We start from the raw sequence: 25274 nt of genomic DNA on the forward strand, positions 1-25274 counted from the left end.
CAGCTGCACACACACCTCTGGACGAAGACATTGCTGATGCAGCCCTCGAAATGACTCCCGCCCAGACGCAGGGACTGCGGGAAACCTGAAAGGCCTCGAAGCCTTTGGTTATTCTTCAGAGGCTGGTCATCAATGAGGAGCCGGAGTCTGAAAAAAACAAACAAACAGGAGTGAGAACAGCTGGTGAAAACGATCCTCTCCAGGTGGGCAACTGACTGTCTTTGATTCAGACCCAAAGTCTTTTACCTGAAAGAACTCACTAAACTATTTTGAAAGTGCATTTGCAGTTTTTTTTTCCATATATTTCTTTTTGCACACAGCATTTTTATTAAAGTACTCTATAGGCATAGCTCGTTTTATTGGACTTCATTTTAAAAATATGCTTCACAGATATTGTGGTTTTTGAAAAATTCAAAGTTTGTAGCAACTTGCCTCGAGCAAGTCTACTGGCACCGTTTTTCCAATAGCATTTGCTCACTCCGTGTCTCGGAGTCTCACTTTGGTAGTTTTCACAAGATTTCAAACGCTTCCCAGCAAAACAATTACAAATCCCTGAAGGCTCAGATGGTGGTTAGTATTTTTAGTGATAAAGTACTTTTTACGTAAGGTATGTACATCGTCTTTTTTTTTTTTTAAGACACCTATTGCACACTTAATAGATATAGTATAAGGTAAGTATAACTTTTATATTCACTGGGAATCAAAAATGTTGTGTGATTCTTTTTATTGTGTCATTAGCTTTACTGCAGAGGTCTGGAATTGAACCCACAATACTCCCAGGTGTACCTGTATATATACAGAAAATACAGGTCGTAAGTGCCCAGCTCAATGCATCTTTGAAATGTGAAAATGCCAACACTGCCAGCTCCCCAGGCACCCTGCCTGGGCTCCCTTTCCAGTTCTCCCTCTCCAAGAGTAACCAGCATCCTGAATTCTGATGAAATAGTTTAGTTTTGCCTGCTTCTGAATTTTATATACATGAAATCAGGTATATAATGATTTCGGGTGTGACCTCTTTTGCTCAGCCTTACACGCGAGGTTCACCCATGTGGCTATGCACAGCTGTAGAGCTTCCATTCTCATTCGCCCATTTTGAATGCACCCCAATTTATTTATCCGTCCAACTGTTGATTCTCAATCAATGAGAAAATTGATACAGTACCAAGAAGAAGGTCAAGATTTACTAGTAAAATACTGTCAACATTGAGGACAAACATGTCTCTGAAAAGATACTAGAAAATTCCATTAAACTAAATAAAATAAAATTCTTAGTGCTCTGGCAGAAGAGCCATTCCACTCACCCAGAGTTATCGCTTATTACAGACACATAATGCAGTAAACCATCCATGTACGTCTGTGGAGATGTGAAAATCGGGCTGCTGCTGTCCCTGGTGCTCAGTTCAATGTGACCGTCTTCCAGGGTGACCTGCAGACTGCTTGCCTGCAATCATCAGAGAACAAGCTACCCATCAGTGCAATCCACCTGCCTTTAATATGAATGTATTGATACTGAATGTGTGAGCGAAACTATGTACAAAACAGGATGTTTCAAACCCAATGTTTTGACTTTGCTATTTTGATCTAAAGGTTATTTTTGAATATTTGGACTCTGTGTTTATGAATATAAAAATCTTATGCAAATTATTTCAACATTGATGAATCTGTCAAAAGCATTTTATGGACCTACATTCATTAACCAACTTAATGTCTCCATCAATTACACGAAAGATAACACCATTTCTAAATTTTTCTATTTTCGCTTTCACTCTGCTGAAGTTATTGTCATCAGGATCAATGTTATAGTGAATACATTTTTACAACAAAGACTTGATTCATCAATTTTCTTCATAGATGATTACAATGACAGCTTCCCTTCACTCATGAATTTTTTATTTTTGGGTCCTAATTTCCAGGAGGTTCAATTTTCCAATGTCAAACTCTGCAGGTATAAATGTTGGCAAGATAATTTGATTCTTTCTATTAATTGCTAATGTTCTTTAAATATGTGGTTGAAAATAAATATTTAAAAAATACAAAAAAAAATTGGTGTCGTTTTTGGCATTGTCATTTTCATTTTGTTGATGTGTTTTTCCTACCAGGTACAATTTTTGGGTTTTCGACCAGATGTGATTCTTCAGGGAGCTTTGAGCCTAAAACAATGTTTACAGAGTGTGGTTGTAGCCATTGTCAGTTTCACTTTATGTTAATGTTTTTCAATTGGCAATATTTATTATAAACTGGATAATAGAATGCTAACTGAAATGTATTTCTTAAGAAGTTGAATCCCTTAAGAAGTTGCAGGCAGTGTTCCTAGGATATTTGAAGGCTTCCTGCCTTCTCCAGGATTGACCTCATCTTTGCTAAGCCAAGTCTTCTGCCTCTTTGGACCATTTTGTATACTGTGTATTAAGTGTCCCCACTCCTGTGGAGGAAACTGGAGAGTGTGTCAAGAGTTGGGGCAAGGAACTTCCCTGGCGGTCCAATGGTTAAGAATCTGCCCTGCAATGCAGGGGATGAGGGTTTGATCCCTGGTTGGGGAATTAAGATCCCACATGCCACGGGACAGCTAAGCCTGCACACTTCAACAAAGAGTTGCCCCCATGCCACAACTAAGACCTGATGCAGCCAGCCATAAATAAATAAATACTTTTTGGAAAAAGAGCTGGGTCAAAATATCCTGCTCTGATAGAAAAGCCACATTCACAATCTAAATGTAGGCATGTGCTTTTTCAGGGGCATTTTTGTTTTGTTTTTTAAAAAAAGGATCTCAAAGCTATACTGTATAGCACAGGGAGCTCAGCTTGGTGCTCTGTAATGACCCCGAAGAGTGAGATGGGGGTGGGAGGGAGGCTAAAGAGGGAGGGGATATATGTATACACATGGCTGATTCACAATGTTTTGCAGCAGAAACTAACACAACATTGTACCGCAGTTATATTCTAGTAAAAAATAAAATAATCGATAGAACATGAATTAAAAATAAAAAAAGATCTCTAACAGCTGATTGACAAAGATAGCAAGAGAGGAGAAGAGTTCTATTGCAACATAACCACAGAGGCAGTTAGTCCTTCCTTTCAGCAAATACTAGTTGTCTGTTGTGCTGGCAGTCCTGAAGAAACAAACCCAAGAAAGAGAGTGTCCTACTTCTCTTTCTATTTTAAAATCCCAGTTGTTCCACTGGCCAATTTAGGAGTATTAGCTGACTTTTACGCCTACATGACCACACTGGCTAAATACTCTTAAATTAGAGAATCTCTTGCTGTACAGGAACAAAGAGCAAAAGACATTATTTTCTTCCATTCTCTGATGTAAATATTGTCCAACAAGCTGCTGCTGCCAAAAAAGGAATCTTAAGAGCTATCTTTTATGGAATCACAAACGAGTAATGGGTGTACATTCTGATTTTTTTTCTTAGTTCTAAAAACTTAAAGCTACATTATTACTTACAACAGTTCTACTTCACCTTCACTCAAAATATACCTGAAAAGAATGAAAACGGAGCCCACGAATACACATAAATCCCATTCTGTAAACTAGAATGTACTTTCTAAGCCTGATTTCTTTTAGGCCCTACCCCAGTATGGGCAACCACTTACATGGTTGAAATCCACAAAAACATCTACTGTGTGATGCTAGACAAAAACGCCCAACGGATTTACCTTCAAAACCCCTCTATTGTTTTTGACATCAAACCTTGAGTCAAGCTTAAATCTTGTTCAACATTCATACAATATTTCATACCCCCATCTGATGATTTAATAAGATGCCACTGGGTTGAAAGGTCTGAAATCCGAAGGAGGCTTGGAAGTGGCTAGATGATGGGAAGTCCAAATTGGTGAAACTCAACTGTCCTCCCCTGGAGAATGAGGCAGATCGCACGAGCTGAAATGCAAACATGGAATAAATTACTGGCCCTGTAATCATGCCATGGCTGAAATAATAGTATCTTAACCTAGGTCACTTCACTTGAACTGACCCACGGGAAAAAAGTTTGCTTTTTCTGCATGATAATTTGCCAACCATCTCGATGTTTTTGTGTGTAGAGCTGGTATTTCTACCTTCCTACAAATTTAATATACAAGCCTGAAGAGGTTTTGCAAGTACAGGGAGAGTGTAATAAATGAGCCAGTTCATCATATCAGAATACGTCAAAAGTTGGTGTGTTAACGAAAGCCAAACATGGGTTAGCTGGGAACCACTCTCTTTTGCAAGGTTCTGAACTCTTCACTTACCTTCCAGTCTTCTGAGCACTTTTTTGTTACTCCCACTGTATCATTCAATCTGACAACGCCAGTGGTCTTCTTCAGGTTCTTCATGCAGCCTCGGAAAGCAGGTGTAGAAATGTTAAACCTGATTTGGGGATGCAAGAAAAAGAAGAGATGGACCAAGTGCAGGCTTGATGGGGAATTGCAGCTGAAATATGACACTCATTCCCTACAGCTTCTCACCCATGAACAAGTACGTGTTTTATGGTTATCTCTTCTCATTGGATTTCTAGACTGCTACTAATTTTGTGATGCTGGGAAAATCTATATTTCCATTCTGTGTGATTTGCATTCTCAGTATTAAAAAGGAACACAATAATGTTGACAGAAGAATAGCCAGTGTCCCCAAAAAGTATAGACATATAGAAGATGTACAACATCTGAAACTGCTCCCCCCATCCTCTCCTGGAGTCATGATAATGCATCATGAATTAAAAGCATATTAATAAACTGATATACTAGAAACATCATATAAATATATATTAAATTCCCTGGTGGCTTAGGTGTTAAAGAATCTGCCTGCAATGCGGGAGATTGGGAAGGTCCCCTGAAGGGAATGGCAACCCACTCCAGTATTCTTGCCTGGGAAATCCCATGGACAGAGGAGCCTGGTGAGCTACAGTCCATGGGATTGCAAAGAGTCAGACACGACTGAGCGACTAACCCTTTGAATAACTAAATAAATAAGTAATTTATTGGAGCGAGAAATACTCTAGAAAACTTCTTGATCTTTTTTTCCTGTCCAGTTTTAAGTCAGCCACTGTAAATGCCAAGGAAATAAATTATTACTTTTTGGTCCTAGTCAATTAGGAAAAGTGTGGCTTGGTATATTTAATCAATGCCAAGCTGGAACAATGGAAAGCACTGTCCAGCCTCATATGCTATATCCACCACCACCTAACTGTTCAGGCTGGGCAAGAGGTCACTGTGAGGATTAAACAAGTTCACGTCCAGGAGGTGCTCAGAACCCTCCATGGCACTCGGTCCTGGACACTCAGCAGGTGCTTCCAAGGGAAGCTGCGCTGGAGCATTGGGCTCTGGAGGCAGGCTGTGTGGGTTCAAGTTCTGTCCCAGGTGTCTTCTCTGTGCTTGTCTCCTCATTTATACCACAGGAAAGTGGTAATCTGCTTCCCAGCCCAGAGTTTAAATGAGATAATGTGGGTAACATACTCCAATGGTGCCCAGTGCAGAGCAAGGACTCAGGGTATGATGGCAGAGTTGTAACTATCCCCATCATAACAGTGCATCACTATAACAAAGCAATTTCCTTTTTTTTTTTAATGAAAAAAATTTTTTTTTGGTTGGGCTGCACAACATGTGGAATGTTAGCTCCCTGACCAGGGATCAAACCCATTACCCCCTGCATTGGAAGCGTGGACTCTCAACCAGGGAAGCCCCTATAAAGAAGCAATTGATAAAGCAGCTCTTCCTACGTGGCTGCCTTGGCATTTCCCCTTTGATTTGACTTTTGGATCTATCTGGAGCGGATGTCACACAAAAACACTAACATACGTGAAATGACTGAAGTCCGGGCAAATATTTGTGTTTCTTAAGCAAATGATGTACTAAGATAAACACAAAGCTGACTTCATTGCTAATCCCTAAAGCGGCACGCTCTTCTAAGTGGAAAGATGTCTGCCTTCATTTTTATGCAATTCATTACAAACAGCTGAGCTACATGTAATATGCATAAAATTAAATTTCATTAAAAGGAAGAAACAAATCCTCATGGGCATTGCAGCACAAACTTGATGATTTTATAAAACTGGCTTCTTGCCTCAGGAGAGGAGGAAAATTCATATCCATTCCTGGGGCTTGTCTATTTGTCCACATGTTAATATTTATTAACTCATTAATTTAATATTTTGATACATTCTCTCTTGGGTTTCAACATGTTTTAAACTCATCCACATCTCCTGATTCCTTTTTTCCATAAAGCACAGGTTGAAGGAAGAATAAGGTGGCAGAAAAAGTAAAGGGGAAAGGAAGGTAGCTGAAGACAAGGAACACCTGTTTTGTGCTGAAGCTGAAGCTCCAATACTTTGGCCACCTGATGTGATGAGCCGACTCGTTGGAAAAGACCCTGATGCTGGGCAAGATTGAAGGCAGGAGGAGAAGGGGTTGACAGAGGATGAGATGGTTGGATGGCGTCATCGACTCAATGGACTTGAGTTTGAGCAAGCTCCAGGAGATGGTGGATAGGAAAAAGCCTGGTGTGGGGCAGTCCATGGGGTCGCAAAGTGTCAGACACAACTGAGCTGCTGAACAACAACTATTATCTGATCCTCATAATAGCCTTTTGAAGGAAATACTTTCTTTTTTTAAAAAAAATTTACTATCATTTAATTAATTTATTATTACGTTTTTATTTATACTGGAGTATAGCCAATTAACAATGTTGCAATAGTTTCAGGTTGACAGAGAAAGAACTCAGCCATACAGATACATGTATCCATTCTCCCCTAAACTCCCCTCCCATCCAGGCTGCCACATAACTGAGCAGAACTCCCTGTGCTCTACAGTAGATCCTTGTTGGTTACCCATTTAAAATACAGCAGCATGTGCCTGGCCATCCCAAACTCCCTAACTATCCCTTCCCTCTATGTTTCCCCACAAGGGAGATATTTTCTCACCTGACATTACTGAGCACTTAGCATGTGCCAGGCACTGTGCTAAATCCTTTACTCTGAATCCCATGACCCCTCTAAGAGCTAGGGCATCACTGTGCCCACATTACAGATGTACAAGGAGGCTGGGAAGGTTAAGTGACTCCCACAAGGTCATGCAGAAGGAAGGTGGCAGCGTTGGGGTCCTGGGGGTCAGCGTGTCACACAAGCTAGTGTGACCTGAAGCCCTTGCTCTTTATGCTTACACAGGTGTGCACCCACAGCACTGGTATGATCATGACTCTTTCCTACATAACAGTTACCTACAGCAGAGATGTTAAAATGAAAGACTCATTTCCACTATTCCTTGGGATGTTCTCGTTACTCTGGCTCATCTGAGGGCCTAGAGTTCCATATTTGCTCCAGAATTCAGGTCTGAGCACACCTGCTAGAGGAACGTGGCTGAGGAGGGCTGTAGGCTGCCATAAGAATGGGTGTGTATGCTGGCGTATGTGTACACACCATGGACCAAGCTGTTCACAAAGACTTAGCCGGGTCCAGCCTACTGTGGGCAGATCTCAGAGAGCAGGAGGAGCAAAATCAAATCCCAAACTCAGTGCTGGGTATTAACAAATGCTTAACAGATCCTTGCCTGGTGTTTAGTTTTGGAGTTCGTTTCATTGTGATGTGATATTATCATACTCTGTGATGCAACGATGTACATAACTCCTCTGCTGCTGCTGCTGAGTCACTTCAGGCGTGTCCGACTCTGTGCGACTCCATAGATGGCAGCCCACCAGGCTCCCCTATCCCTGGGATTCTCCAGGCAAGAACACTGGAGTGGGTTGCCATTTCCTTCTCCAATGCATGAAAGCGAAAAGTGAAAGTGAAGTCGCTCAGTCGTGTCCGACCCTCAGTGACCCCATGGACTGCAGCCCACCAAGGCCCCTCCGTCCATGGGATTTTCCAGGCAAGAGTACTGGAGTGGGGTGCCACTGCCTTCTCCGACATAACTCCTCGGGAAGTGCTTTTTGTTGGTCTGAGGCACTGTCAGGGATGACAGTGCATCTCTGGCATCATCAGGGGTGATCTGCTCTCCTCCTGGGAAGCAGATGGGATTAACAGACTGTGGCTTGGCTTCCGACTCTAATCCTACACAAGTCACTCCAAGATCTGGGTCCCCAGTCCCAGGAGGTACGCTACAGGGAGAGAGAAAAAACACCACACTCACAAGGTCTCTTGCCTACGCTCCTGTACACAGAGGTAACATACATAAGGCTTGCTTCTCTCCATGTTAGGCTCAAGCATTGACTGTCTCCACTACTCCCCTGCCAGGGCTCAGGGCACCTCCCCTTTTTGAAAGAACCGCTGGTTGCCCCTACAGACTCAGCTGTGGGTCACTGGGGAGAAATCCTCCGTGACCCACATCAGAAGGGGGTCTCAGGACTCTGAACCATCAAGGACAGCACCAGAGGGATGAAGCAGGGCCAGAAACAGCTGAATACTCTTAAGCATTTTACTTAAGAGAGAGGAAAAGCTCAGTGAAATCTTTTGACCAGCCTCTGTCTCCTGCATGTTCCATGTCCTTGTAGTTTGACTCAAAACTCAAAGTATAAACCTACCCAGAAAAAGGAAGCAGTCCCTGTTTGGAAGACCCTAAAACAGATGCCTAGGAAAATTCTATATGTCTATCTGTATGTGTGTGTGTGCGCACATGCACACACACATGCACACGTGCACACTCAGTCATGTCTGACTCTTCGCGACCATATGGACTGTAGCCTGCCAGGCTCCTCTGTCCATGGGATTCTCCAGGCAAGAATACTGGAGTGGGTTGTCATTGCCTTCTCCAGGGGATCTTCCCAAACCAGGGATTGAAGCCAAATCTCTTGTGTCCCCTACACTGGCAGGCAAATTCTTTACCACAATACTCATATATGTATTTCTTTAATGGACAGAAATAAAAAGACAAAGGTTGAGTATTGACTTAATCCAAGGTCACCCTACTCGTTGATGGCTAAGCCCAAACTGAACCATTTTTTTGGATCCTCACCCATTACTTTTTCCTAGTAAACCTTGCTTGGCCAACATCCTCATCATGGGCTGTGGACTTTCTGCTGTCGCCACACAGAGGCAAACACCTCTGAGACTCCCTTGCTGCTCTGGGGGAGCCTACTTGCCCCCATAACCTCAGTAGCCACCTGTTCTCAAGCTTCATTTACCCTTGCTCCAGCCTGGACGTCTCTCTAGAGGTCAAGGCCTTCCATCTAGTCCTTTCCAGGCAGCTCCATCTGCTGTCTCCTGGGACTAAGCCTGTCTCAGACTGAGCTCACCACCCTGTTTCTCTGCTGGTGCTGGCTATCTGTCCAAGCGCTAGATCAAAGTCCTTCTTGAGCACTTTTTTTTGTTATTCTTCAAACCCAAGCAACCTTTCAGCACTGCCCATCTGCTGCCCTAAGCATAACAAGAATCCACTCTCTTCCTCATCGGCACTGTCGTTTCTGTGGGCAGACCACCTGTCTCTCACCTGTTATACTCATCTTCAAACCTCTCCACCTGCCTCTGATTTTTCCCTCTTAATCCAATCTGCATCCTGCACTACAGCAAGCTACTGAAAACCCAAGTCTGATCATGTCCTATTCTCTGTGGAAGCCCCCAGTGGTCCTTACTGTGACTTTCAAGATCCTCTGTGGTCTGGCCCCTGCTTCCCACACCAGCCACAAGGGCCTGCCTCATAGTGTCTCTTAAGAGTTCACACTTTGGTTCTTATCTCTTTACATATGTTACCTTTCTATGTCAGGTTCTTTCAGATCTAGTCAGAGACCACTTTCTTGATACCCTAAATGGGTAGATAGATTCCTTTACTGGGTCCCCATCACCCTGAGCTTCCCGTCTGAACAAGCACTGGCCTTGTTCTACTGTCTCCCTTCTGCTATACTTGAGACTCTTCCCTGTTCATCATCATCCCAGAACTGACCACACTACCTAATGGCATTAGAAACCCAATGAGTGCTTGTGCAATTAGCAAACAAATGAGCCTCCAACGTGTGAATGGTGCTGCCTTAGGTTACTCAATTTTATTACATTTAATTGAATAAAACCAAGTTTACTGGCCATTCATAACTAGCTATTCAAGGTTGAACTGCTATTTAGTACTGATTATATTAAATATTAATATTACCTCTTCTCTTAATTTCTACATTAAAATTAAGAGGTTACATACCATGATCCACAAGGTCCCTTCTAGTTCAAAGAACCTAGGGAGGAAAGACATTCACTCCCAAACTCTATTAAAGTGCTGAACTTTCTCACCTGCATCTCTGTCTTTGGGGGCAACCCTGACAGCTTTAATTTTTATGATCTTTTTGATGTAGACCATTTTTTTAAAGTATTTATTGAATCTGCTACAATATTGCTTCTTTTTTATATTTTGGGTTTGTGGTCAGGAGGCACGTAAGATCTTAGCTCCCTGACCGGGTATTAAACCTGCATCTCCTGTATTGGAAGGCTAACTGTCAATCACTGGACCTCCAGGGAAGTCCCCAGACAACTTTAAGACAAAGATTAGTGCCTCCTTATTGAGGCTGGACAGCTGTTCAAATGTATAAGGATTTGAGAAGACCACCTTGGCACAACACTTCATAAATCACATCTAGTGCTCCTTCCAAATGATGGATAAATCAGGAAGAGTTAACCAGCCTCACATCTCATATGAAAGCAATCATCACCAAACATTTTGGGAGCTCTCTTAGCTTAGTCATGAGGCTGTAGTAACCCTTCCAAGGAATCTTCTTTCCACACATCACTGTCAGCCATTTGGAAGGATGTAAACAAACGAACAAAATGGGAAAGTTATTTTTAAGTGTATCCTCAGAGTGGTGTTTGTTTTTCTCATTCACATTAAACTTTACTTCCATTCAAGTTAATTTAATTCATTCGTGTATCCATTCATCCGAGACAGTCATGCCCCTGGTCCCTCCCCGATAACACACACATAAGGGGCAGGTAATACAAATGTGCCTCATGTCCTAGGAGACACTTCAGTGCCCCAGCCTTCTGTGCCCAGTGCCCCCTTGTGCTCTCCTCTGTACCAACCAGGACCCCAAGTCAAAGTGTTAGTTGCTTAGTCATGTCTGACATTCTGCGAGCCCATGGACTGTAACCCGTCAGGCTCCTCTGTCCATGGAATTCTCCAGGCAAGAATACTGGCGTGGGTAGCATTCTCTTCTCCAGGGGACCTTACCGACCTAGGGATAAAACCTGGGTCTCCTACACTGCAGGCAGATTCTTTACCATCTGAGCCACCGGGGAAGTCCACAAGGGCCCCAGGACATAGCCCCTGTTTTTGATGGCAGTGTTGTCAACACCAAGTCTACTCACGCAGTGCTTCTCCTCCCAGGAATGACAATGAAGTGGCACGCTGTTCCCTCATCTTCCCGCTACCCCGACCCCTGACCCCCGCAGCTTTCAAACAGCCAGGCCTGTTACCCAGTATTAACAGCCTGTTGTACTCTGTTGGCTAACACTATTAATACAGAAAAGTAATTCTTTGTTTTTTGCTGGAATTAAACAAGGCAGATTTATCAGTAGCAATCATAACTATTAAGACAGGTGACTTGCTTCTTTGAAAAAAGATCATCTTACCTTTCCCTGATGGAAATGGGAATTCCCCCCAGATAGTATGTGCTGAAATCAAATATATCATCTTCAATTTTAACGCTTTGAATATCCACATTTATCCGCATACGTTGTTGGACTTTTCCAATTTTGATCTGAACCTAAAATAAATGAGAGATGAATCAGCCAGCAATGAGAAATAAAATAATTCTATTCATGATGGTTCAGAGCTATTATGTTTTTGCCTTCCTTCAGATTCATTTATATACATGGTATATATATTAATACAAGGGATCTGAGCACAGTAGCACATCTGCATAAAATTATAATAATAAAAATTTAAATAGAGATGTTTGCATTTGTTTGTTTGTCTGTTTTGGCTGCACCACACAGTTTGAAGGACCTTAGCTCTCTGACCAAAAATTGAGCCTGCATACTTGGTAGTGAAAGCTTGGTGCCCAACTACTGGAGCTCCAGGGCATTCCCGAAATGTTTGCATTTGAAATTAATCATTTTTTTTAATGTTAAAATATTTTATTATTGTTAACTTTTTATTTTGTATCAGGGTATATCTGATTAACAAGATAGTGACAATTTCAGATGAATAGCAAAGGGACTCAGCCATATATATACATACATCCATGAAATTAATCATGTTTTATCTACACCATATGGATGTTATATTTCATGCAAAATGTTCAGATTTTAAAAGGATATGTCTCTCAGTTAATAAGTTAATCTAAAAGAAAAGTGTTCTGTGCACTAACTTAAAGGATTCAGATAAACAGATTCAAAGGATGTACCAGATGATCCTTCCCGTCATTTATGATGTCTCTGATTCCTTTTTCTTTAGGCGGCTCTGAATTCAGTTTGTACCGCACCATGAGTCGACCATCTTCCACATTCAGAGATATGAAATGATCCTACAGCATGGGGACAATGTAGATTAGGAGAATTCTCAGGCAGAGCCACATGCACTCAGACTCCAGCCTGCTCTCAGCTTCAGCTGCCTTCTTAGTTCAAAGGAACAACAGCGCTTAATACTCAACTCCTTGGATGGGGATGACGGCTAAATCCTATCAATCCTGTTAAACAATCTATACAGTAATCAGCACACAGGAAGGAAACAATAAATGCTCACTACTGTCATGATTTTGTTTTATACCAATCTATAACCAGCGTGTAAAACTGGCAACTGAAAAGATACAGATCACGAATATCATTGGAAAATATGATTGCTACCTTTTGGAGGGGTTTCCCAGGTGGTGCTAGTGGTAGAGAACCCACCTGCCAATGCAAGAGATGTAAGAGATGGGGGTTCAATCAATCCCTGGGTTTGGAAGACCCCCTAGAGGTGGAAATGGCAACCCACTCCAGTACTCTTGCCTGGTGAAAGAAACGACTTAGCATGCATGCACATTTTGGAGAGAGGTAGGGTCTCTTCAAACCCCACTTTCCTCCATCTGTTTTCTGATGTATTCCTATTTCTCCTCTATCTTCCATTTAACGGTTGCTTTGTTGTTGCTGTTTACTCACTAAGTCATGTCTGACTCTTTCCAACCCCATGAACTGTAGCTCGGCAGGCTCCTCTGTCCGTGAGATTCTCCAGGCAGGAATACTGGAGTGGGTTGCTGTGCCCTCCTCCAGTGCCTTCCCAACCCAGGGATCAAACCCATGTCTCTTACATCTCCTGCAGTGGCAGGTGGGCTTTTTTTGTTTTTGTTTCTTTACCACTGGGTGCCACCTGGGAAGCCCAACAAGAGTCCTTACCTAAAAGGAAAGTCAGTCCTTCTCTGGATGCTAAGCTTTGCTCTCGAAAGTCAGGGAGGGTTCATCACACTCACAAAGAACAGAATAATATCAATTCATCCTACGTAACAGCAGCACTGGGGATCATTTTCTCATATCTGATTGGAAGTGAAAAAGTGAAAGTGAAAGTCGTTCGGTCGTGTCCAACTCTTTGTGACCCCCATGGACTAAACAGTCCATGGAATTCTCCAGGCCAGAATACTGAAGTGGGTAGCCTTTCCCTTCTCCAGGGGATCTTCCCAACTCATGGACTGAACGCAGGTCTCCCACATTGCAGGCGGATTCTTTACCAACTGAGCTACCAGGAAAGCTCCTTTTATCTGGTTACTAATGGCATTTCATAAGATTTCTTCTAATATAAATAGTATTTCTGATTCTTAGTCTCCAAGAACTTCAAAATGTATTGAGTTGACCAAAAAGTTCATTTAGATTTTTCTGTAGCATCTTACAAAATATTTGGCCAAACCTAGTACAAAGAAGACATTGTTGCGGAAAACAACTGCCTTGCTCTGAAGGTGCTGTGTGACTTCTCAGCTCTCTGCATTCTTCAGGAAGGTCAGGATGCCCCAAACCATCAGAACTGGTTCAGCCTTGGACTCTCCCTAGGAGTCCCAGAACAACCGCAAGAGAGGAGAGGTGGACCAGGTCTGTGTCCCCATCCTGTAGGCAAAGTGTCTGCTAAAATCTAAAGCTCCATATCAATCCTGCATTCTCAAACTGAAAATCCCATGGACTGATCCACATTTCTTCAAGCCTCTTGATGAAGGTGAAAAAAGAGAGTGAAAAGGCTGGTTTACAACTCAACACTCAAAAAACTAAGATCATGACATCCAGTCCCATCACTTCATGGCAAGCAGATGGGGAAAAAATGAAAACAGTGGCAGATTTTATTTTCTTGGGCTCCAAAATCACAATGGATGGTGACTGCAACCATGATATTAAAAGACACTTGCTCCTTGGAAGAAAAGCTATTATGACAAACCTAGACAGCTTATTAAAAAGCAGAGACATCACTTCGCTGACAAAGGTCTATATAGTCAAAGCTATGGTTTTTCCTGTAGTTACGTATGGATGTGAGACTTGGACCATAAAGAAGGCTGAGTACTGAAGAACTGATGCTTTTGAACTGTGGTGCTAGAGAAGACTCTTGAGAGTCCCTTGGACTGCAAGGAGATCCAACTAGTCCATCCTAAAGGAAATCAACCCTGAATATTCATTGGAAGGAATGATGCTAAAGCTGAAACTCCAATACTTTGGCCACCTGATACGAAGAGCCGACTCATTGGAAAAGACCCTGATGTTGGGAAAGATTTAGGGCAGAAGGGGAAGGGGGTAACAGAGGATGAGATGGCTGCATGGTATCTCTGACTCAATGGATGTGAGTTTGAGCAAACTCTGGGAGACAGTGAAGGACAGGGAAGCCTGGTGTGTTACAGTCCATGGGGTCACAAAGAATCAGACATGACTGAGGGACTGAACAATGACATGTCCTATGCAGCATCTTCAAGAAGAGCTTGTTGTCTAGAGAGATTAAGTCTAGGCCTATCTACCAGCAGATGGTGCTGACGATCACTCACATAGTGTCACTTTTGGCCTTTTCTAAACTAGATGTCAGAATGGTCTCCAGGAACCTCAGCTGCTTGAAAACAGAGAAGCCTCCATGTCTTGGAAAGTCAAGGGTCAGGCAGATAGAGATGAAATCTCTTACGGCCTGAAAAGAGTCAGACCAAGAAGCAAACAGCAGGAGGTCGAACAGCTTAGCTTTCAGACACCCCAGGAAGACTTAACATTTCTTTTAGGCAGAATAAGCAATTATTATTAGGCAAACAGCAGTTTTCAAAGAATAAAACTGACAACAACAACAGAATGGGTAAGTGGCAATTTCTCCCACATTTTGGTGGCATCTTCTTAAACTCTGGATGACTTGCCTTACCAACACACACTCACATAGCCAAAGAAAGTATTGGGTTGGCCAAAAAGTTTGAGTTTTTCCATAAAATGTTATGGAAATGAACTTTTTTGGCCAATCCAACAGAGTAGGGCCAAGGGAAAGGATGCAGCTAACATTTGCACATTGTTTTTCAGATACACTGTTTGTTTATAATAACTCAGTTACCCCAAAATTGTTCAAATGAATGGACGTATTTGGTAACATCTGGATGCTTGTCATAGGTTACCTGGTTTTCTGCAAAAAACAGCAAACCTCTGTCCACAGTGGTCTGAATCGTCTGTCCAAAGGTGGGGAAGGGGGCGTTTGGTTGAGTTGGAACTCGAGCATAGCCTGTACCTTCAAAATAATTTTTGTCTGATTCTTCTTTTCTCCTGTCAACACCAATCACCATTAAGTGAGAACACAGCAGCAAAAGACTGCCAGGAAACTATGCTTATTGATGAAAAAGCGAGCAAAGCCTATGCAATCAAGTTGTCATGTTTTGTTAAAGAGGAAACATCTTCAAATTTAATGTTAAAATGGTCCACTGTATCTCCTGGATCTGCTCTTATACTCTACAATGATCAAACTCTACCTCAACAGAGATGCTCTTCAGGAGACCCTATTGCAAACACCTGCTTAGGAAGACGTGACCCAGCAGCTGAAGGTCTTGCAATGTAAGAAATAATATATAATGAAATATAATTTTATTCTGAGTAATACTCAGTCTGTCTCATATTAGAATCTTCCCAATCTTTTAAACTTTGGGGTAAGTCAGAAGCTCAAGGCAGCAACTTTCAAATAGGTTCATATGCCAAAGTCATAGTGTTATTTATGGACTACTGTTTTACTTTTTAAAAAATTTACAGTAAATAAATAGTTTGTGCCCTAAATCAGGCACCATCTAATGCTGGATATTTTGTGGTAGGAGGCACCAAAAACTGAAGATTTACTTTTTTCAAAATCAAGAAAATTCTGTCCATCTAATATTTTATATGAATAAGAAAGACTTTTCCTTATTTAATTTACATTCCTTAAGTATAAATTACATATGCTTTTTATGCTATATGACTGCAAAATCACAGAGAGACATCAGCTTCTAGGTTTTATTTACCTTCTACAAGGCTCCACTTCTGTTGTGTTGAGATTGAAAGTCTTTTTGAAGTTGTACAAGCTCAGAACATTTTCATTGAGGTCATCTAATTCAATACAACCTTTGTATGGAGGAAATTTCAGTCTACTAGGAGGCTGAAAAAAAAACAACAAAAAATTTTTCACTAATTGAACAAAGGACAATGATCAGGTTGACCAAGAAACAGTTTAACTCTATCGCTTTTAACCATCAATATAGCTTAGGGGTGAGCATGCAGACCCTGAAGACAGATGCCCTGGCTTCGCTGTTTTCTAGCTGTCTGATCTTGGGCAAGTTATTCAACCTCCCTGTTTCAGTTTCATCATCTGTGAAATAGGAATGATAATGATGCTTATTTAAATTATACACTTATACCTAGATCACTGCATATAAAATAATTCAATAAGTTTAGTAATTATCACTATAGATGCTTTAAGAATATATCACTAATCCATTTTATATATAACTGATCAAAACATCATTATGCCAAATTAAATTTTAAATATTTCCATTCTGTGAAATAACATTCAAACTTACTCTAAAATCAGATGGGTAACCTCCAACATAGAATACAGCATTTTCAGGATCCAAATTGAGGAGTGTGTTGCTATTTCCACTATCCATGTCATGGAATTGATGTGTTTCTGGTTTACTGGAGGTGGCTTTTAGGGTGTAATTAAGCCTTGCAAACTGATAAATTCTGTTTAAAAAATAAGTCAGAAAATAAAGTTATAAAAGATTTATGAGGAGATGAAAGAAATTAAAGCTAAAGTACTAAAAGGGGGTTCAGCAATATAAAATTAAGATTTGGTGACCGCAGGTCAGATTACCAAAGAGCCGTAATCAATCAGACTCATACCTCTGGAATTTCACCCGGTCCATCACTGCCTCCTGAGTTTTGCTCTCGGTCAAGGTCTGGTCCACCTGGAGTTCAGCCTCATCCTCTCCCAGGTTGTAGACGCATGTGAGCTGGCCGTCTACAACAGCCATGCCGATGTAGTCCCTGGAAGCCTGGAGACACCAAAGCATTTAACATACCATATTCTTCGAACTCACCATCCCCAGAGGGTGCATTTCAAATAGATAACAGCTTTCATGTAGTCAGCCCTGGGCAGACAGAATGAATGAGGTACATTCTGGTATAAAATAATACAGACAGCACAGTTAATTAATGTCCGGGCTGTCTTTGCTCATGTTATCAGGAGGGCATTCATTTATCCACTCCTCCATTCGCTCAATCTGCAAGTATTTGCCAAGCGCCTGACATAAAGATGAACCAGATACAGGCTCAGGCTGCCATTCAATTTCATTCTGGGAAGAAGATAAGCCATTTATGCTCTTCCTATGCCATACAAGGTCCCCTCAATACTCTGGGTATGCTTGTTCTCTCTATGTTATCATGTCAGCTGTGTATGGATCTTTCTTCCCTATTAGAATGTGAGCACCTTAAGGTAAAAACAAATTTTTGAAAACTGTAGTAAAATATACATAACGTGAAATTTACTATTTTAACCTGTTTTAAGTACACATTAAGTACATTCAAGACACAAATTTTTGTTTACATAAATACAGGGTGTGGCACGTAGTAGATACATGGTATAAGTTTGTTGAAGGAATAAAGTCATGTACATTCTGCCATAATACAAAGCAGAGTCATAAGAAAGTTACAAATAAATCCCCAATCCTTGAAGCGTGAACGAGTAACCAACAACAGTGCTGATCTTAGGAATCCTTAAATACAGTGTCCACTAGTGACGGCCAGCAATTTCCTAACTGCCCAGAATTTTCAAGAACCATACTTCAGGCATTTCTTTTCCACACGCGTGTGTTCAGTCTCTCAGTCGTGACCAACTCTTTGTGATCCCAGGGTCTGTAGTCTGCAAGGCTCCTCTGTCCGTGGGATCTCCCAGGGAGGAATACTGGAGTGGGTTGCCATTGCCTTCTCCAGGGGATCTTCCTGACCCAGGGATCAAACCCACATGTCTTGCATCTCCTGCTCTGGTAGGCAGATTCTTTACCACTGAGCCACCTGGGGTGCCCATTTCTTTTCCATTCATGTATAAATAACCTAGTCACTGATTACCTGTTCCTCTGACACTTAGGTGGAAGAGATATATTTTAAGAGGAGGAATTAAAAGCTAAAATAAACTGCTTAAAATATCTATAACTGTGGTGGTTTAAAGAATTTGGAATTATAGCAATGAAGCAACTGGATTTCTCACTAATGAGGCAGGAGGGGCTTAATTTCTCTCCAGGCCCCATTCACAGAGGGTCTCCACCCCAGAGACATGGGAGGGTCTGCGGCTGGGCGCCCTGAGAAGAGGACAGAGTCTAGAGCAGTGAGGAAGAGCTGCTCTGATCTCCAGAAAGCCTTGATACTGCTGCCTGGTTGAGAGGGGAGGGTGCTGATCTTCAGCCCCAGGTATGGACGTGCTCAGGTGTACACACACATGTGCTCACATGCTGGCCCATCTAGCACGGCTTCTAGGTCCCCACCTCCAAAAGCAACTTTAAATTGATGAGAGATCGCCCATGGAGCCATCAGAGGCAGTGGAATCTCCTCCTGCCATGCCAATGGCAGTCACATGGCTGTGTCGTGCACCTCAAAAGCCATATTCTGTTTTAAAAACCATGGAAATGTCAGAGCAATACTTACATCTTTATTTCCAAGGTACATCACAAACATATTCTCGGTCCCACCAGTTTCTGTTGATTCAGGTCTTTGGAGAAACAAAGAAAGAGATGTGTATCCTTTCAAGTCTTCCAGGTCATTTGGCAGCCGGACTTCAACTCCAGATCTACCGTTGAATCTCATGGGGACGGCAACCTGAGAGGGACCAGATCCACGGTGTTAGCTGGTCCAGGGGAGAAAGGTGGGGTGCTCGGGGTGGAGGCTTCTGACTGTAGCTGCTCCCAAGTGGCTAGGATAGGGAGTGAAGGTGTATAGCTGCCCCCTCGGCCTGGAGTCTACACTCAGGCGGCTGCTCCAGGAGTAGCGGAGTAAAGCCCTCCTGTTCTTCCTGCCTACAAGCCAAGGGTCTTTGGGAAGTGTACTCTGTTGTCTGTGCCAGCAACAATAATCATTATAGTAAATTATTACCATCATTATTATGGTTATAATATTAATATAATATTAGCCATCTTAATGTCATAATAATACCACCACCATCATCATAATATATTAATGTATTATAATAATGAGGTTTTACATATATAATGTGATAAATATGATATATAATATGCAATATATGATATAAATATTATATAATACATAATATAATTGTAATATAGGGAATTATACATATAGAGTTAAAATACATAATAACAGGATTAATATCATGATCCTATTAGTAATAGTATTATGTATTATAATATAAACTCTAATTATATATAAAATTAGTAATAGGGTTATAATATTAATATTAAATTAACCCTGCTAATATGTATTATAGCCCTATTAATATATAACATTAATAATAATTACTATTATTCCAACCCCAGAAGGTTTTTGTGCAAATGAGCTAACCTGTATGGAACCACTCAATATGATATAGTCAATGTACAATACATCAAAATATTTTTTTAAAGAATTAACTCTTTAAGGAATCATTTCTCTTTAACATGTTACATGTTCTGGTTGCATTTATTATAGGCACTCAGTCCTTAAAAATAAGTGCATCGAGGCTCTCTAAAATGTGCTTCTTAAATTCAGGGTAAAGGACCATTTTTTCCCCCTGTTATCTGCCCTGGACCAATACTTTTGTAAAATATATGAAAACTTAAATACTAGAAAAATGAAATGAAAAAGTGCGCAAAATACAAGCCTGCTGATCCCATTCTGGGATATTGAAGCAATTCAAGTTACTGAAAGCTTCTAAGCCTTTACTCACAATTTTGTACTTATATATAATGGAGCAGTAACAAACATCTGACTAGCTCTGGTCTGTGGATCCCCTTGGGTAGCTCTGCATTAAAACACAGAAAATAATATTCCCTAACTATCTAAAGAATAACTCTAGGAATGATACTTACATCACCTCTACATTTTATCTCCCAAGCATGTATTTACGGAGGACCCTGTCTATGCAGGTATCAGGCAGGGGTGCTTAGTGATGCCTGAGCTGTAGTCACCCCAAGGTGCCCATGGGGACAGAGCTCCCCCACAACACTCAAGGCTCATTTTACACCTGTCTCTTCTTCTTGCCCTCAGCCCTTCATACTTTCCACACATCCTGAGTCTATGGCATGCCCTTCTGTTTTTTGTCACTTGGAAAGCTCTTGCTCATTAAAAAAAATTTTTAGTTAAGAAAACATTTCATGAACACACAAAAATAGAGACTATACCTGCATATGCATAACCATCTTAAGAAATTAAACATTACTGTTATAACTGAAGCCCCTTATATAGCCCACCCTAGTCCTAGTCGCCTCTCCCTTCTCAGAGGGCACCACTACCCTGGATCTGGATTCCCACACAGCTTCTCATGTGTGCTTTAATACTTTTGTGAAATATTATCTATCTATGAACTGAAACTAGTCTTAGCTTTGTAAGTGACAGAGCAAGGATCAAAACAAGGCCGTCTGGGGACTTCCCTGGTGGTTCAGTAGTTAAGAATCCACCTTCCAATGCAGGGGACACAGCTTCAGTCTCTGGTTGGAGAACTAAGAGCCCACATGCCTCAGAGCAACTAAGTTCACACGCTACAACTAGAGAGAAACCCATGCTGCAGTGAAGATCCTACGAGCAGCAACTAAGACCTGATGTAGTCAAATATATAAATAAACATTAAAAAACAAAGAAGCAAGGCAGTCTGCCTTGGTTATCAGCGCTAAACCTCTGTGCTATTTATACACTTCATATTTTGTTCATTAAATTAGTGGAAGAACGTAGAGGGGCAAAAGCTAGAAGTACACTCTTTTCCATTGGCTTTTTATAAGACGTGTATGGGTACGAAGAGGGTGGTTTCTGCCAAACTGTGCCTTAGGCTCTTTGCTTCTCTGCTAAAGGGTTTGTGTTGGAAGTTCTCTTTCTTAAAAGAAAAGGCAGATTTTGAGGCTCAAAGTAAGGAATATAAGCCTAGAAATCAACCATGGTGCCTCAAAGACAATGATATTCTGACTTGGTTTCCATCCCTCTAATCTCCAAATATCTCATAGGGAGTTGACTACAAAATACAAAATATTTCATTTACATTATTTTAGGATAAAACAAATTGGGAGAGAAGAAATTCAAGTAAATAATGTCAGATTAAAATTAGAAGAAAGGTTGATGGAACTTTCCAATGAAGGAAAACTGCTGTAATCTCATATTCAGAACACTGCCCATGTGGGTAGGAACCACTCCTCCATCCTCACTGAAAGTGGATTCTACAATTCCCGAGTTACCGTGAGAAGATAGGGCTTGTGCAGTATCATATCTACACATTTTGATCATAGAACCCTTACTTGAACTTGCAATAACACTTTACTGCATAGAGCCTGGAGGAGAACCCTGCTTCCTGCCTGCATAAGCCAGCGGAAAGGAAACCACTGTTTCCGGCATACCAGGTCATTTAAGGGATGAAGATGATGTGAACTTCTGAAAGATGATGGGAGGAAATGAACTTTCACATGGGGAGCACCTAAAGAATTTGGGCAAGAAAGACAACTGATTCTTGGGTACCTGGATATCTCTCACTTCTTAATTAGTGAAACTAATAGAGTTAGTTTCATTAACTCTAATAGAGTAACTTATCAAAGAATGAGCCTTGGTGCCTGGCAATGAGGAGACACACCCACCTTATTTGCGGCATCTCTGGCCTGCTGAATTAGTTCCCGTATGCGGTCCACGTTGTCAGAGATGTTGCCCAGTGGCAACAGCTGTTGGTTGATACTTTCAATTTTACTCAAAAGATCAGGCAGTTTGTTAGTTAATTTCTTCACTGTTGGTGAGATTATGAAACAGAAATTTATCATTGTGAGTTGAGAAAAGGTTAAATAGAGATGTTCTCGTGGGTTGTATTTGTCAAGTGGTATATTTGGGTCCCACACATTGGATAGGATGACTCAGAATCAGGTAATACTTTTTTCCTATTATAGAAATATATGTTACACATATTTCTATGTATAATATATAAATACATCGTAGATTTTATTCTGGATATCAAATCATCTTTCTTGACACTATAAAAAGTAAATCTTTCAAGAGGGGGATATACGTATACCTATGGCTGATCCATGTTGATATATGGCAGAAACCAACATAACATTGTAATTCTCCTTCAATTAAAAATTAATAAATTAAAAAATAAATCTTTCCTTTTTGATCTTTAATATCAATCATAATCCAAGTGGTCATGATTCAGGGACTACATCTCCACTCTATAAAAGGGAAAATCAACAGCAATATTTCATGAATTTTTTTTCAAAATATACAGGCTTTTTTTCTAATCATGTGTGACACAGGCAAAATTATTTAAGTCAATAAAAATTTTTAAGGAATTTCACATGCTCTGATTCTTTCCACTGCCAATCACCTTGGCTCCTCCAAAGTCCTTCTTGGTCCTGTTAACTAACAGAATAGCCATATTCTTTGAATGGATCATGTGAAGTTTCTTCTTAATATTTTAATTTCTAAGATCAGATTTTACTGGGGAAAAATTACAACGGACCAAAGCACATAATGATGGAGAAAACAGATAATACATCCTGGCCAGAGAACACCTGCTACCTGAGTTATCCGCATCACTGAGAGCCTTGTTGAAGTCTTCGCTCTGGGTGCTCCCATAGGTATCCTTAATTCTTTCCACATCTGTCTGAATGGGGTTGAGCCCATCTAGAACCTCATTTGTGATGTCATTGGCGTTTCTGACCAGGCTCTTTGCACTACTGATTATGCCATCGATGTCATCTAAGGCACATACAAACAGGGATGCGTAAGTCTCTAAAATGTTTGACAAAGAAGCCAAGTCCAGTGGGTTAGGGAGTGGCTGACCTCTCTGTATTCCATGAAGATCACCTCGGATGCTGGTGAGATTGGTGTCTATCAGGCCTTTCTGAACTGTCATAGTTTTCAGTGTTTGCTGCAGGTTGTTGAGAGCCGGGCTGATTTCTGAAATAAAGTAGGAAGAGGCAATTACCCTAAAGATCTGGATCCTCCATGGGTACTGGTGGCCCCTGAAGCAGCCAGGGTCTGCACAGCATTGAGCAGACCTGCATCTTAGGGGTCATCCCCAAGATGCCCGCTGCTTGCTCCTAGACCCCCAGGTCCTCCATTACAGAGGCCAGGAGCATACAGAGCCTGTGGTACCAGGCTCCTCGGAAATGCACATGAAGAAAGGGAAAGGCCTACCAACTCAAGGGAAGACTTAACTTCCGCTCTGCTCAGGGCAAAAGTCTCTGCTTAGTAAAGGAAAGGGATGGTGGTGGTGGTCTAGTCTCTAAGTCATGTCAGACTCTTGCGACCTCATGGACCGTAGCACGCCAGGCTCCTCTGCCCATGGGATTCTCCAGGCAAGAATACTAGAGTGGGTTTCTGTTTCCTTCTCCAGGGGATCTTCCAGACTCAGGAATCGAAACCAGTCTCCAGCATTGTAGGCAGATTCTTTACCAACTGAGATATGAGGGACACCCAAGGAAAGGGATGTGTCTATCTTATTCACTGCTGTGTCCAGGCACTCTTTGGGGTAAAATACTCTTCGGGGTAAAATAGTAGTACATATTTATGGAACAAGTGAATGAATGTATGAATAAATTAATGAATGAATAATGCATAAGGGATGCCCCTTTGGTCAAGAGTAAAGAAATATTGGGCTTTCCTGGTGGCTCAGTGGTAAAGAGTCCACCTCCCAATGCAAGAAACAGGGGTTTGATCCCTGATCCAGGAAGATCCCACATGCCGAGGAACAACCCTTGAGCCTGTGCTCCAGAGCTTGGGAGCACAGCTGAGTGCATGTGCCACAGCTCCTGAAGCCCGAGCGGCCTGGAGCCCACGCTCGCCAAGAAGAGAAGCCGCTGCAATAAGCCCGCGCACCGCGGCTACAGAGCAGTCCCCTGCTCTCCACGACTAGAGAAAGCCTGAGCAACCACAAAGGCCCAGCTCAGCCATAAAGAAGTAAATAAAATGCCTTTTAAAAAAAGAGTAAAGGAATGTTGTTGAGCGAGCCCCACTGAAGCAAACACACGCACACAAAGCAGGCACCTTCCCATTCATTTCCAAACGACACATTCAAGGACATATTCAGTGAAAGGAACAAAGCTCACAGGCATTTCTACCTGATAATATTGCCCCTTGGGGGTCATGGAAAACCACCAGTGAATGCTTTAGTGTCGAGTTGATGACACGTGGCTTAAACTGTGATTCCAGGACTGGTTCAAATAACAATGTAGTTAACATCCTAATCCTTCCAAAAACACACATCTTCACCTTTTAGCTCAAATTTTGTAAAGAGAACAGGGGTCATACCAGGAAATTTTAATCTTTGAAATGTGCTAGGCAGACTACATTTTTTTTGTATTTTTTCATGTTTTCATATTTATTTTTCATTTTCATTTTTAAAAATGAAAATGATAAATAAATGTATTTATTTACTGGTAGAGGGTATCTAATCACTTTGAAAGGATTAAGAAGGTGAATGAGGGCTACAAACTGAGATACCTGCTCACCTATGAATGACTACAGGAGACCAGAGAAAAATCAAGGGACAGCATTTTCTGAACACAGGAATTTGGTGAAATTGAGATGGTTTGATTTTTTTTTAATCAAATTAAATAACGGGAAAAATTCAAAGGCAAAAATTTAAAAATCCTCATATATCACAGTGGTAGTGATTTTTGGTGCTTTTACTTACTAAGATTTTAGAGCTTAAGAAATTTTGAAGCAGTTGCTCTAATGACTTGAAGCTACTTATCTGGGCCTTAAATAAGACAGCAGCATT

At 41.3% G+C, this 25274-nt stretch overlaps 1 protein-coding gene across 2 annotated transcripts in view; it reads right to left on the reverse strand.

Moving 5' to 3' along the window:
* Positions 1–25274, reverse strand: part of LAMA3 (laminin subunit alpha 3) — a 260738-nt gene that overhangs the window by 23854 nt on the left and 211610 nt on the right. For both annotated transcript variants that reach the window (XM_055558991.1, XM_055558990.1), the window contains 14 exons: positions 23333–23449; positions 23069–23248; positions 22138–22280; positions 19016–19186; positions 17219–17370; positions 16897–17059; positions 16342–16475; positions 15475–15619; positions 12292–12411; positions 11516–11649; positions 4233–4350; positions 3742–3882; positions 1302–1441; positions 16–147 (listed from right to left, as the gene is read on the reverse strand). In XM_055558991.1, the coding sequence (XP_055414966.1) occupies positions 16–147; positions 1302–1441; positions 3742–3882; positions 4233–4350; positions 11516–11649; positions 12292–12411; positions 15475–15619; positions 16342–16475; positions 16897–17059; positions 17219–17370; positions 19016–19186; positions 22138–22280; positions 23069–23248; positions 23333–23449 (1990 nt within the window). The remainder of the gene's footprint in view (positions 1–15; positions 148–1301; positions 1442–3741; positions 3883–4232; positions 4351–11515; positions 11650–12291; positions 12412–15474; positions 15620–16341; positions 16476–16896; positions 17060–17218; positions 17371–19015; positions 19187–22137; positions 22281–23068; positions 23249–23332; positions 23450–25274) is intronic.

Source organism: Bubalus kerabau, chromosome 21 (genome assembly GCF_029407905.1).
Source record: "Bubalus kerabau isolate K-KA32 ecotype Philippines breed swamp buffalo chromosome 21, PCC_UOA_SB_1v2, whole genome shotgun sequence".
NCBI lineage: Eukaryota > Metazoa > Chordata > Mammalia > Artiodactyla > Bovidae > Bubalus > Bubalus kerabau.